Source organism: Clytia hemisphaerica, unplaced genomic scaffold, assembly GCF_902728285.1.
Source record: "Clytia hemisphaerica strain Z4C2 unplaced genomic scaffold, Clytia hemisphaerica genome assembly, whole genome shotgun sequence".
Taxonomy (NCBI): Eukaryota; Metazoa; Cnidaria; class Hydrozoa; order Leptothecata; family Clytiidae; genus Clytia; species Clytia hemisphaerica.
The window spans coordinates 291498-304574 of record NW_027103566.1 but is presented as its reverse complement, the minus strand read 5'-3'; the positions used below and the strand labels follow the sequence as shown (position 1 = coordinate 304574).

The following is a 13077-nucleotide window of genomic DNA, read 5'->3' as shown; positions in this document are numbered from 1 at the left end:
GAATTTTTCTATTCTGATGGAAATAGTTCGACAACGCATCTCCTCTGCTCGGTTGAAAATTCCTTTTGCCAAATTTGAGAGGTCTTCTTCGTTTGTTCGATATGAAGCTAAAACCAACAAGAAGCCCAAGGGCGTGAAGGCCCAGCATTAAAAGTTTTGTTTCTAAATAAGAGTGATAAAGTTTGCTTAAAATCATCAATTTTAATTTACAAGCTTTTTTATATTGAATTGGCACGAATGTGGAGCAAGATTGGTCAGAAAGAGGAAGAGAAAAACATTTCTTTGCTTATATTAGCACAATATAACAAACTGATATGAAACATGTGTCTAACATGAAACGGGAACACTTATTTATGTAAAAATAAAACTTTTGAAAAATCTTTAACAAACATGATTGTGTTAAAGCTCTAACTAAAGGGAGCAAAAACAAATGATAAAAAGTAAAATTAAAAAGAAACTAGCCTCGAAAATTTTTTCCTGCAACCACAGCGGCTGCAACCTCAACAGCAGCACTCAAAAAATGCAAAATTTGTACATAAAAATGTCCATAAAAACTGAACAATTTGGAGTTATTGGCTGAAATTTCGTACAGTGACTCACTTTGAGATGCAGATCATAATTCGTTAAGTGTTTTTCCCAAAATGAGGCCATTTCAAGATGTCTGACAGGGTGGTGCTGATAAGCCCTTTTGACTGTTTTGGACTGAAATGGCTTAATTTTCTTAGATAAATGTATCTAAAATGTCCTTATTGTTTATTTTTTTAATCATTATGATATGCTGGTACAAAATTTGAGCTTTTTAGTTCAATTTTACCAGGAGAAACAGGCAAAAGAAACTTGCAAAATCAGACAAAACCGCAATACAAGCTGCAACATGGAGAATGCTCAAAATGCCTTGCGACAACTTTTTCAAAACAGTAGATTTGAGCCCGGCTCGAACCACCAAAGTTAATTGTCAGTGATTCTGAGCCCGGTATGTGCTACCAAGCCGCTGCAAAAATTTGAAATTACAAACTCCTACCCCTACCGTGAGATCGGGTAACTTGCATCAGTGAAGGCTAACATGGTCATGCATAGCCCTCAAATGAATGACCAATCAAAGCAGCAAAATTTCAAAACAAATGAACTATGCAGCTTCGCTCGCAGCTCTACTCTACCATTTTTGTTTTGATTTCACTTTGCTATGCATGTTAGCCTCCACTGATGCAAGTTACCCGACTTCACGGTATACAGTATTGTACAAAAAATTTACTGTGGGGAATTTGAATTTATCGCTGTCCTCACTTACTAATATAAAAACCATATTACTGAACTTGCGTTTTCTCTTAAAGAGTGTGACCGTTGAAAGAATTTGTTTGGTTTTCAACTTTGTTGAACGGAATTTTTGTCGAATTTGTCAAACATTTCTTGTTGTCAAACTTTGTTGAACAGAGTTTTGGTCGAATTTGTCGAACATTTCCTGTTGTCAAAGTTTAAGTGGAACTTAATCGAATACTCACAATTTTAGTGCAGCAACCTTTGAAAATTTTGATTAATTATGTCGTCTGGTATGTACTAATGTCCAGATGGTGTCAATCGAACAACTTCGAACAAAAATCGCAATCAAACCAATCGAACGTAATCGAACGCGATCGAATAATTGCGATTCGATTGTCGAACGTAATCGAATCTCAATCGAACGGCCGATTCCTGGGTAATGCCGTGCGATTGGGTAACTTGCATCAGTGGAGGCTAACATGCATAGCCCTCAAATGAAACACCTGACTGGTCATCAAAATACAAAGTTAAATCAAAACAAAAATGGGAGAGTAGAGCTGCGAGCGGAGCTGCGTAGTTGTATTTTAATGACCAGCCAGGTCTTTCATTTGAGGGCCATGCATGTTAGCCTCCACTGATGCAAGTTACCAAATCTCATGGTATTCGATTGCGTTCGAGTAAGGTTAAATTAGTATGATTGATTGTTGACTATGTTCGATTGGTTTCGATTGATTGTCAATTACATTGGATTAATCTTCGATTTCGTTCGATTACGATTATGTACGATGAGTTTGATTGCGATCGACAATCGAATTGCAATTATTCGATTGCGTTCAATTCGTTCGATTGACACTGTCTGGTAATGTAAACTAAAAAAACTGAGCATGATCGAGACTCCTTTAAAAAAGCTCAACAAATATAAAATTTCACAATAATTTTATGCAGAAAAAGTATCAAAATATCCAACAATACAAATAGCGGCTATTCTAGTCAACCTCTTGCTGTTTGAATAAATTTTTTTGTCGAATATAAAAGCCTGAACACACATTTCGCACACGTTAAAAGTTAATAATTATTCTGATAATAAAATGCCTGATTCCTCTTAATCATCAAGGAGATAGCAAAAGAGTAGTAAACATTACATAAGAGAACATACCTATAGTAATCTGGTTGGTGTTTGAACCTTCATTTTGAACAATAATGAGAAAACATCGATGAAAACCCTCAAGCAAAATCAGTGTAAAAAATGCAACTTTCAAAATAGTCTTTTAAAGCTTTTAGGTCAATGAGTATGAGCATCCACTTCTGTGGGTGCAAGTCAGAGCTACACTTAACTAATTGAAAAACATTTGAAACAGTAAACTTTCCTTTATAAGTCTCAAGGTCCATAGAGAAATCAAAACATTGACCGACAACCAAAATGTGATTCTCAGGCGCCATCTTGGATTCCGTTCGGAGCAAATAAACCCACGGCCGCAGTAGAATCGATAAACTCGGTATTCTTTACAGCACGCAGCCTAAGACGACCCGAGCAAATCGATTAAATTTTATGCGAATGCCCCCGATTGAATCGCACCAAAAGAGCAACCATGGCACGGACAGGAGTGAGAGAGGACAGAAAAACAGAACACGGCACGGACTGCGGACAGACAGGACAGGACAGACAGACACACGGAAAGTTCCTCTTGAAAGGCCCCTTCGCTATAGCGCTGGGCCAATAATAATTAGATGGAATTATAAATATCTAAATCCTGTGCTCGTTGAAAGGATAATTAGATGTTTTGTTTTGCTTACCATCTTCTAACAAATGGCTGATAAAGGAGCTATTAACTTCATTTTTTTTGTAAAAGGTCACTAATGGGTGTAGGTTGCATCATATCTATAAATGGGAGCCATACCGTTCGATCCAAGTTGGCCAGAAAGCCCGAATTCCACTTTTCACTTTTTGGTTAAAGTCAGTTAGGGACACGTTCCTCGACTAACTGAAAAATTGGAAGGAGCTATGAACTTCATTTTTTTTGTAAAAGGTCACTAATAGGTGTAGGTTGCATCATATCTATAAATGGGAGCCATACCGTTCGATCCAAGTTGGCTAGAACACTTTTTATAACCACTTTCGATTTGAATCTGATTCGCGTTGACGCTGACGCTGACGCTGACGCTGACGCTACGAAACTGACGCTGGCTTCATTTTGGTAACCGAAATGGGGGATTACTATTTTATATGTTTAGTTTTTTGCACAAACCCTGTAACTATAGGCACCCCGTTGCTAAGATGTTGGCTTGAAATCGAAAATGAAACCACTCAAAACAAAAGTAAAATCGGCCCGTACTTGAAATCCCGTAATCTTGATATACGAGTTTAAGTCTATACTGCCTAGTCTAACCACCGTTAAAAATGCCTTCGGGAAGGTCCCTTCTAACTTTGAAAGCCAGAATTGGAGCTATTTCACCAAACCCCTAGAGCGTAAGTTATTTAGCTATCGCAACTGCATGAAAAAGTTGAACGTGCGCATGTAAAGTTAAACGAATGTAAACAAACTTTTTTCAGGTTTTTGAAATAGATTTACCACACTGAAAAAACAGTAAAAACACTCTAAGTGATGTAAATCTATTTTGAAGAGCAAAAGAAAAAGTTTTTTTACATTGATTGACATTCAACATTCATTCAACCACTTTTGGATTCAACTTTACATACGCATACATTCAACTTTTTTGTACTTTGCCAGTATCTTGTTTTACTAAGAAGAAGTTTCTCTAGTTACGGCCATATGACGGTATTTAAAACTCAATAAGCTTTATAAACAATAAAGGTAGTTATTAATAAAATAACAGACAAAGATAAATTAGACACTTTTATATATTTAAAACACTCGCTTCAGCTTTTCAAAGCTAAATCAAAACTAATAAATTGTAATATGTAATAATGGTAATAGCATATAACGTAATATGAAAATATGTATACTACCGTCCCAGAAAAAAGCCGAACATTTACGGAAGAGACTAACTACAGGGATGCTTGCGCGACAAAATACAAACAAACACGCGCAACAAAATTTCGAGATTCCAGTCTAATATCTATGCGTGAAGCTATGTCGTCGCTACGCTCCTGCGGGGGCAATTATGAATAGGACGAATAGCCCGGGGGGGGGTACTAGGGCAAGATAGGTAACGGGGATACTCCGCTGTTCAGGGTACTTTTTTAACCTCCACGAGTCCCAGGTAGGGTCGCAAAAACACCAAAACAGAAAAGTTAGTCCCTCGTAGGGTGCCTTTTTTTTGGAAAATTTGAGGAAAAAGTACATTGAGAAAATTTTGGAATTTCAGTCCCATTCAGGGTCACTTTTTTTGCAAATTTCGAGTCCCACGTACAGTAGGGTCCATTTTTCGAACCTCAGCGGAGCACCCCCGTCGGTCGACAAGGGTAGTACCCCCCCCGGGACGAATAGTCATTGAATTGAGATATATGAAAGTGCCTGAAATACAATTAAATTAAAAAAACCATCTGTCGAAAAGGCAATTATCTAATCACTAATAACTTTGAATGAAAAGATATGCAAGCTGCAATAAAATGATAGGTCAATGGTAAGAATCATTGCAAAAAAATGCAAGACAAGATGTTGCGAGTTGCTGTTATTGAAGGAGGCTATAGCAAAGAAAAAGATATCTCAGTGAAAAGCGCTCAAGGTGTTTTTGAGAACTTGGACTTATCAAAGTATCTTCCTACTCGTGTATACATCGACGACGTTGAATGGACGGCGTACGACGCCGACGGACGGTACCCGATTAATAAAAATGACTTCAGCTTCATACACAAGGATAACATAAAGATCACTTTTGACGTTGCTTTTATTCTAGTTCATGGGACTCCAGGTGAGGATGGAAAGCTGCAAGGTTATTTCGATATGATAGGTATTCCTTACACGACTTCATCTGCTGTTGTTACCACGTTAGCTTTTCACAAGTTTTACGTTAAGCAATTCATCCGTAGCTTGAATCTAGCAAACGTGGCAGAAGCGGTGTTAGTGAAACGTGGTGAAACAGTGAATGATGATGAAGTACTGATGAAGATTGGGTTACCGTGTTTTGTTTTGTTAAACCAACAGATGGTGGCAGCAGCTATGGCGTGACCAAGGTGAAAGAGAAGACACAATTACAAGAGGCCATTTCCCTGGCATTTAAACATGGTAGTCAGGTATACTTTTCTAAGCTTGCTAGATTTTTTTGTCTTGGAAAGTTATGTGTATTCAATTAAATTACCCTCATGGGAATCATTCTAATGAAATATAATTTGAGGCAAAAGTAGTGCATTGATATACAGGGTGTCCCTAATGAAAGTATCGAGTCGAAACACAACGATGAGTAGAAACTTTTATGTGTGTATTCATTATTCATTATTTTATTAGGGATAACACACACAAACTTTTCTACTCAATAGCATGTTCAAACTCGATACTTTAATTAGGGACACCCTGTATGAGAGCAGCTATACTTAATGTATTTTGAAGAGTGAAGGGATTTTTGAGTGACCTTTTTCTCTAAACAAGAAAATTGACCAACAAGTTTTTTTGACAAGACAAGCTGTTTTCAAATTAATTATTTAATTTCTTTCAAACTACGATTACCTAACAATGTAAGCCACAAATTGCTACCGTGAGTATCACAGCTCGAATGGATTAATATTTTCTCTTTGAAAACTTGGCCTCTGATACTCAGGGTAACAAATTGCAGCGCGTTAACTTTTAATTCAATAATTCGAGTATACAATAATACACATAATCGCATCTTGATTAAAGATACTATTTCACTTCATCCTCGTGCCCAGGCCTAACCCTTTTTCTTTGTGTGACGAGGAGATTAGCCCTGACTTTTATAGCGAGCCTCGTTTCGAGGCCAAAACTCGTGACCACGCCCTTAAAAATGGAGATTTCGACAATATGAAAAAACACCCTAGGGATTCACGCAAGGATCAAGTGTGCCAAGTTTCAGCCAAATCTGACCATTTTTGAAGTCTCCAGCCTTCCCCAAAGTTGAGAACCTCTAAAATGTAAGTTTAAACTTTAGAATCCAGCGTTAACTTAATAACTTTGAAACTTCACTGAGCATTTCTTTTTTTTTTAAATCAACAAATTCATATTGAAGAGTCCCACTTCTCAGTGATTTGACTTCTACTGGCTACAAAATTGCAAAATCATTAATGCAGGTTTGTCATGTTATTTTGCAGGTGATGATCGAATCATTTGTCGGTGGACGGGAAATCACTAACGGGGTGTACCGAAAGGCCGACAAACAAATCAAAGTCCTCCCGATCACTGAGATCATTACCGACAACGAATTTTTCGATTACGAGGCTAAATATGAAGGAAAAGTTGATGAGGTGACACCTGCTGATCTTGATGACAAAATGACTATGAAAATCAAAACTCTCACACAACGAATTTACGATGCTTTGGGGATGAGAGGTGTCGTTCGTATTGATTACATCATCAATGATGTAAACAATGAACCCCATCTTATTGAAATTAATAACGTCCCTGGCCAATCAGCGCCGTCCAGTATTATCCCACAAATGGCACGATGTGAACAAATATCGTTACACGAGCTGTATGGAGATTTGATACAAGCCAGTTTAAATCCTTGAAGAAAACAACAAAATTATATATTTATAACATATCAAATAGGAAAATACTTTTAATAAATTCCCTCTGCAGTCTAAAGTTTACATATCTATTAGTTCTTTAAGTGACCAATAGTTTTTGTTTTGCTTGATTTATTGAATTATTTCAATTTTTACAAATTTTACAAATTAGCGTAAGGAAAGCTTGGCAGTGGTAGATTCACCTGAAAACCACCAAGTTTAGTTTCTGCCAAAATTTATTATTTGCCCTATCGCCATCAATTAATTTCCCACTAAATACTTTCTATTCTATTACATCTTAGACTAGAGTGACAGATATTGAGACAGGGACAGACTTTATTTGACTTCAACGATTTTTGGCCAAAATCATCCGCTGCAACCAGCATAATTTCCAGTCAAGTTGACCTTTTCCATCCATTTGCCAAATTAATATCCTCTCCAAAAAAGCTTTTCGGCCTTACGCCAAGACAAATATAATTGATAAAAATTCATGAAATGAAAAATAAAATGTTATTTCGTTCACCATAATTCGAACTATTATTTTTAGAAGAGGAAAAACTTCAACGGTCGAAAACTGATTTAAGGGCTCTGACCATAGTGAATTTTTCATAATTGCCGTGTTTAAAATGTGTTTTCTGACTGATGTAACCAACAAAACTATAGCATGTTATACATTTTCTATTAGACAAACTATTCCGGAATCTGAAAATTCAAAAATTGCATTGAAAAAGTTTGATGAAGAAGAAAATGAAGACTTTTGCGAGGAAGAGTATTTCAACTTTGAAAAGCTTAGTTTCGGCGGAGAAAAAACATTTTGAAAAATTTTTCGCAGTAAATGGTGTATCTTTTACCGAACAATAAAAATTTTTGCGGAAAATTTTTGTAAATGCTTCTTTGTCTCGAAATCTTCAAAATAGTGGTTTTTCATCAATTTTTTCATCTGGATTTGCTTAAAAAAAACAGTCATAACTTTTGACACATCTTTTTAGAAAAATTTTCCGCAAAATTTAAAATAGTTCAATTCTTTGCGGACAGTTTGAAAAAAGTTCGAAACAAAAAGGTTAATTACCCATTAAAACTTAGCACTTTTTATAAAAGAAGGTGATGCAACATATTATTAACGTCTTTTTAAAGTTCATAACGTCATTTTTGCAATCAAGTTCTTAATTACTCTTAAGGGATTTGATTAAAAAGCAATTTATAAAGGCAATTCTTTGTTAAAAGTGTTAAAGAATCTAAAACATAACTTTTATGTTTCAGATACTAAAATCAATTTTCTGACTATGGTCAGAGCCCTTAATTGACCAGCATTTGAACGATTTCTCAGAAAAATTTCCGTCTCTTTACGTCAATGTCTTCAAATTTTTGCTAACCCATGCAGTAAATCGATGAGCTAATTATTTCAATCAATGAAAGTGGTTCATATCTGATTGAAACTGTAACTTCTAATGACATGTGACATGGCCACAAAAAAAAGTTTTTTTAGAAGGTTTAGACGACTCCGAATCTGAAGCATCTGATTAATAATACTGCGTAAACAATGCAGCTGTTATAACGAGTCAAGTTTCTTAAAACCTTCAAGAAAAGACTTTTGTAGAATCAATCTCATATAAGTTTTTTCATGAGGTCAGCATTAAATCTTTTTATTTCCATGAATTTTCAAATTGGCTTTGCAATCAAGTTAATGATGTATATATCCTCAATTTAAGTAATTGCTATTGGTTTTTGGCGTGGTTATTCGAAACTTGCTGAAGATAGCAAAAAAAAATCCTATTCAAGACTTGTATTTAAGCTAGGTACTATCGGACTGTCAGTTTATTTATAGTCTGAGAGCTCTTTCAACAGAAATTGAAATGACGGTCAAGTTGATGAAGTTGGATCTCATACCTCTGGTAATGCTACTCATTGTAGCACCAGTCTCCAGCTCTGAATCTAACATCGGAAATTGTTCGTGTGAATATGGTGAATATTGCTATAAACCTTTTACTCTAAAACAGCCCACCAATGGGTATATTGATCGTGGAGAGTGCACTTATGGTCAAATATGCGATTGCAGTCATCGGAATATGACGCAAATTCCTTCAAACATTCCGATCCATAATCTAGTATCGCTCAACTTGGCAAACAACTATATTACCACTGTAAGCGATCAACTCATCTCAAAGTTTACCAAATTGAGATATTTGGATTTGACCAGTAACCCGATCACAGAAAGAAAGATATTCAAAGAACCGTTACCAGCGCTTTTCGAGCTTCGACTCCAATCAGGATCCTTGGACACTGCTTCACTGAATGGATTTCATTTGTTAAGAAAATTGGTTATTCATGGCGATAACACTTTGACCAACATCAATATGAAGGTATTAAGTGAATTAAAACAACTAGAACAGCTGGAAGTTCTTTACACCAACCTGACAACGCTCCCTACATTTTTTATGGATGGATTTTATAGACTTAAGAAACTTGAATTCAAAGGTAACAAGAACCTGGAAACTATTGGATTCGAAGCCATTCAGAATACTCCAAATCTATTACAGCTCATCTTAAAGGACAACAATTTGAAAAAACTTACTGGCCCAATCACCAAGAACGCAAGGCTTTTAGCAGATCTAGATCTCAGCTTTAATCAGCTCTCCACCATCAATGAAGAAATGCTTCAAGGTTTTAAAAGTCTTGAGAAATTGGATTTATCAAATAATGGAATACGTTTGACATCGTCCTTGTCAAAAAGTGCCCTTGCAAGATTACCGAAGAAGAAATTAAAGGAACTGCGTCTAAACAATAACTTGATAAATCGACTGCCGCGTGGTTTTTTTGGAAATAGTGAGCACTTAAGTATTTTGGATCTCAGCTTCAATAACTTCAAAAGCTTAAACACAACTAACTTCAAATATTTGCGAAGACTTGAAGTCCTCAAATTACAAAATATAGGATCTGATTTGGTTCATTTTGAACTTGATCTTCGTCGTTTGTCGTACCTGCGAGAAGTTGACATCTCCAGCAACTGCGCTTCGTCTTGGTTAGTGTCCAGATTTTATTTATCCAATGCGAAAATTGTGAATATCAGTAACTCGTGTCAAAAAACTTTACCCTCCTTCAATTCAAAGTACCTTGATTTAAGTTTCAATAACCTTTCCAAAGTTGTACTTGACTTTATAAACACTGAAGGGTACGTCAATTTATCTTACAACCAAATCCAAAGCATTGAAATCAAGAAGGATTTTAAAACTGTTGATCTTTCCCATAATTTGATAGAAGACATAACCGACATTAAGATCAATCCCGATGTTTGGCTTGGAAATTTGAACTGCAGTCATAATCATCTAACTACGATCAGGAGATTCTCTAATGTCATTGAAATCAGTCCAACGGGTCCGTATCATTTACGCCAAGAACAAGGTTTGGATTTTTCACATAATTCCATTCAGCATATCGATCTCGATGCGTTCAGTGCTTTTTCTCAACTCCGCTATTTGAATCTCAAAGGAAACAAACTTAATGACTCATTGCGTTTGGAACTCTCCAATAAACTGAAAACGATAAATCTCGGGACAAATAGTTTTACTAAGGTGCCTACCTTTTTCCCGAGCTTGATAGATTTGGTAACTATTGATTTATCGGGAAACTCGCTTAAGGAAGTAACCGAAAACTCGTTCAACGGATTCAACAAACTTCGTAATCTGAACTTACGAAATACCAACCTTACAGACTTACCGAAAAATTTCTTGAGATATAATACTGAGAAAATAAGCGGTGTGTTGGATTTATCAAATAATGATTTTCGGTGCAGTTGTAACGTTTTATCTGCAATCAAACAAGTCACAAGAGAAGCTACCGTTATCGGTGATTGTCGCTCTAATGCTACAAACGACCTCCAAAAGTTGAGCGATCGAGCTTCTATGTTTATCATTGGCGGAAAGATTGGGTGTGATGTTTGTTCGCAAGACCCGTGTCGGAATTTTGGTAAATGTGTGCAAGATAAAAATGGAGCGAGATGTTCATGTTTTTTTACATATACCGGTACATTGTGTGAAAAAAGGGAACACGATACAACCGGACGACCTTTCCTTGTTACTACTGAAGAACACGATCGTACATATAACACTGAAACACTTTCGAACCATACTACGGATAATTATCATCCAACACGAACTGACGATTACCAAGGAGACAACAACTCTACAACTTCTGGCGGCGCACCCACAACCACTTTAACACCTGGCAGAGGGGAGAACGAGGGGCAGAGAGATGATATTGAGAACTCTTTAAAAGATGACGTAACAACATTGATGGTATTGAATGTGGTCACTCTGGTCATTTTTGTCCTCTTCATCTTCATGTTCGCGTTGGTGACGTATCGTAGACGACACATTTCATCGGAACCTTAACCGTCCATTTTTGCAAATGGAAATTTATAATAAAGTGTTTTTATGTGAATGTCTTATATATGAATCGCATATATTTACAAACAAGTTTTGGAAGAATTTTAAAGAACTAGACTTATTTTTTTAGTGTACCGTTGTTGATTATTTAAAAGTTCATTATATAGAATTAACCAATAATTTTGAAGTTGTGGAAAATATTACAAAGGTGTTTTTCTTCTAATTTCATTCTGTTGTATTCGCATCTGCCTACACTAGGGTATTGCGTGGTGTCTAAAATTAACGTATTTAAAGCCTGTGAGAGATGTGGACAAGGTTGGACCCCTGAGTAGATATACCAGTTTGAATTTTCTGAAAATCCTAATTAAGCCATATTCTAAGAAGGGTCTGAAACAGGCCATTATTTCATAGACCCCAGGGGAAAAATTAGCCAAAATATCGCCCTAGCGGAAAATTTATACTCAAATTTTGTTCCCTCTGAAAAAATAATCAAATAATTTAATCATCAGTCGAAAAAAAAAATTTAGTGTTTCCAGAATGCGTGAAGGAAAAAAGCTTTCATGCAGCCGGCTGGAAAGATTTTTTTGCTACTTTTGATAAGTTAGGATCATTGAAATAGAACTTTAAGGATAACTTTTATATACAAACAGTACGAAGAAAGCCCTGAATACTAATGTATCAACTACTAACACAGTCTGCGGCCAGGTCAGAAAACCGGTCAGTCACCCGGCCGGTTTCCGGAAACACTACCATTTTTTTTGCCTCACTGCAAAATATTGTGCTTTTTTTCATCCTCATTGGATTTTCTGACTTGAAAACAATTGAATTTTATAAAAAACATAAAAAACATAGTAATATCAACCCCCATCAAGTTTTAGCCCGTCATTTTTACTCCCCTCGGGCTTTGAAAATCCCACCGTGTCTGTAATAAAAGGATGTTTTCAATTTGCAATTATTCCTAACTGGAATTTCCAAAAAGGCCTGAAAATTTACAACAAAAATACTTTTGAGCGGTAATTGGTAAACTTTATTAAACTAGAGCAAATCAAATTGCGAAAAAATGTAAAATAAATAATAGGTAATAAATACACTAAATTATCTACACTCAAAAAAGTTCGGAAATTCGACTTATGATAGACCTTAATAAAGACGTCATGTTAAAAAATTAAAAACTCCGGAAGCAATAACACACTGATGCATAATTAGTAAAAGTGTATGCTAAATACTTATTTGTTTTTGTTTTGATACTGAAGTCGGTTGAGCTTTTAATTATTCAACGTGATGACGAAAAAGTCTACTCTTTAAATACGGTGCCTCCAAAATCAACTTTCCATATAAAGCCCTAATTTTTCATCTCACTCTTGGGTCTAGGGGTTCACTTTTGTTAACAATATTTAATAATTGCAAGACAAACTCTGCTTCCAAACCCTTCTAAAACAAGTTCTTGTCAATACTCCAAAATTATTCCGCAATGGGCAAAGACTCTCTAAAAAGAGAGTAACGCCTCAATACCAACATCACATTTATTATCTTGGATCTAGGTTTTCCCCTTTTTATAAAGGGAAGGAGATATCAATCATCAACCACGCCCTGAATACCTTAAAAAGGTTAAAAAATGTTAAAAATTCGAAAAAATTGATAATAATTTTATAAAATACCTAAAATACTTAAAAATGTAAACAAAATTTAGTTCATCATAAAGAGGCTATATAATAATTAAAGAATAGGAACAAAATCTATGTGTTGAAAAAAAATCTAATACCTAGATCAGAATAGTGAAGTTATGTAAATCGGTAAAAT

The 13077-nt window shown here is 35.7% G+C and overlaps 2 protein-coding genes across 2 annotated transcripts; both read left to right on the top strand.

The window, feature by feature from the left end:
• The first annotated feature begins 4862 nt into the window (after positions 1–4862).
• Positions 4863–6977, top strand: LOC136801045 (D-alanine--D-alanine ligase-like). Its single transcript, XM_067057673.1, has 3 exons — positions 4863–5206; positions 5317–5452; positions 6482–6977. The coding sequence occupies exons 1-3, from the start codon at positions 4863–4865 to the stop codon at positions 6896–6898; spliced, it is 897 nt and encodes a 298-aa protein (XP_066913774.1). The 3' UTR covers positions 6899–6977.
• Positions 6978–8678: 1701 nt separating this feature from the next.
• Positions 8679–11492, top strand: LOC136800989 (leucine-rich repeat-containing protein 40-like). Its single transcript, XM_067057604.1, has one exon. The coding sequence runs from the start codon at positions 8749–8751 to the stop codon at positions 11281–11283; it is 2535 nt and encodes an 844-aa protein (XP_066913705.1). The 5' UTR covers positions 8679–8748; the 3' UTR covers positions 11284–11492.
• Positions 11493–13077: the final 1585 nt, after the last annotated feature.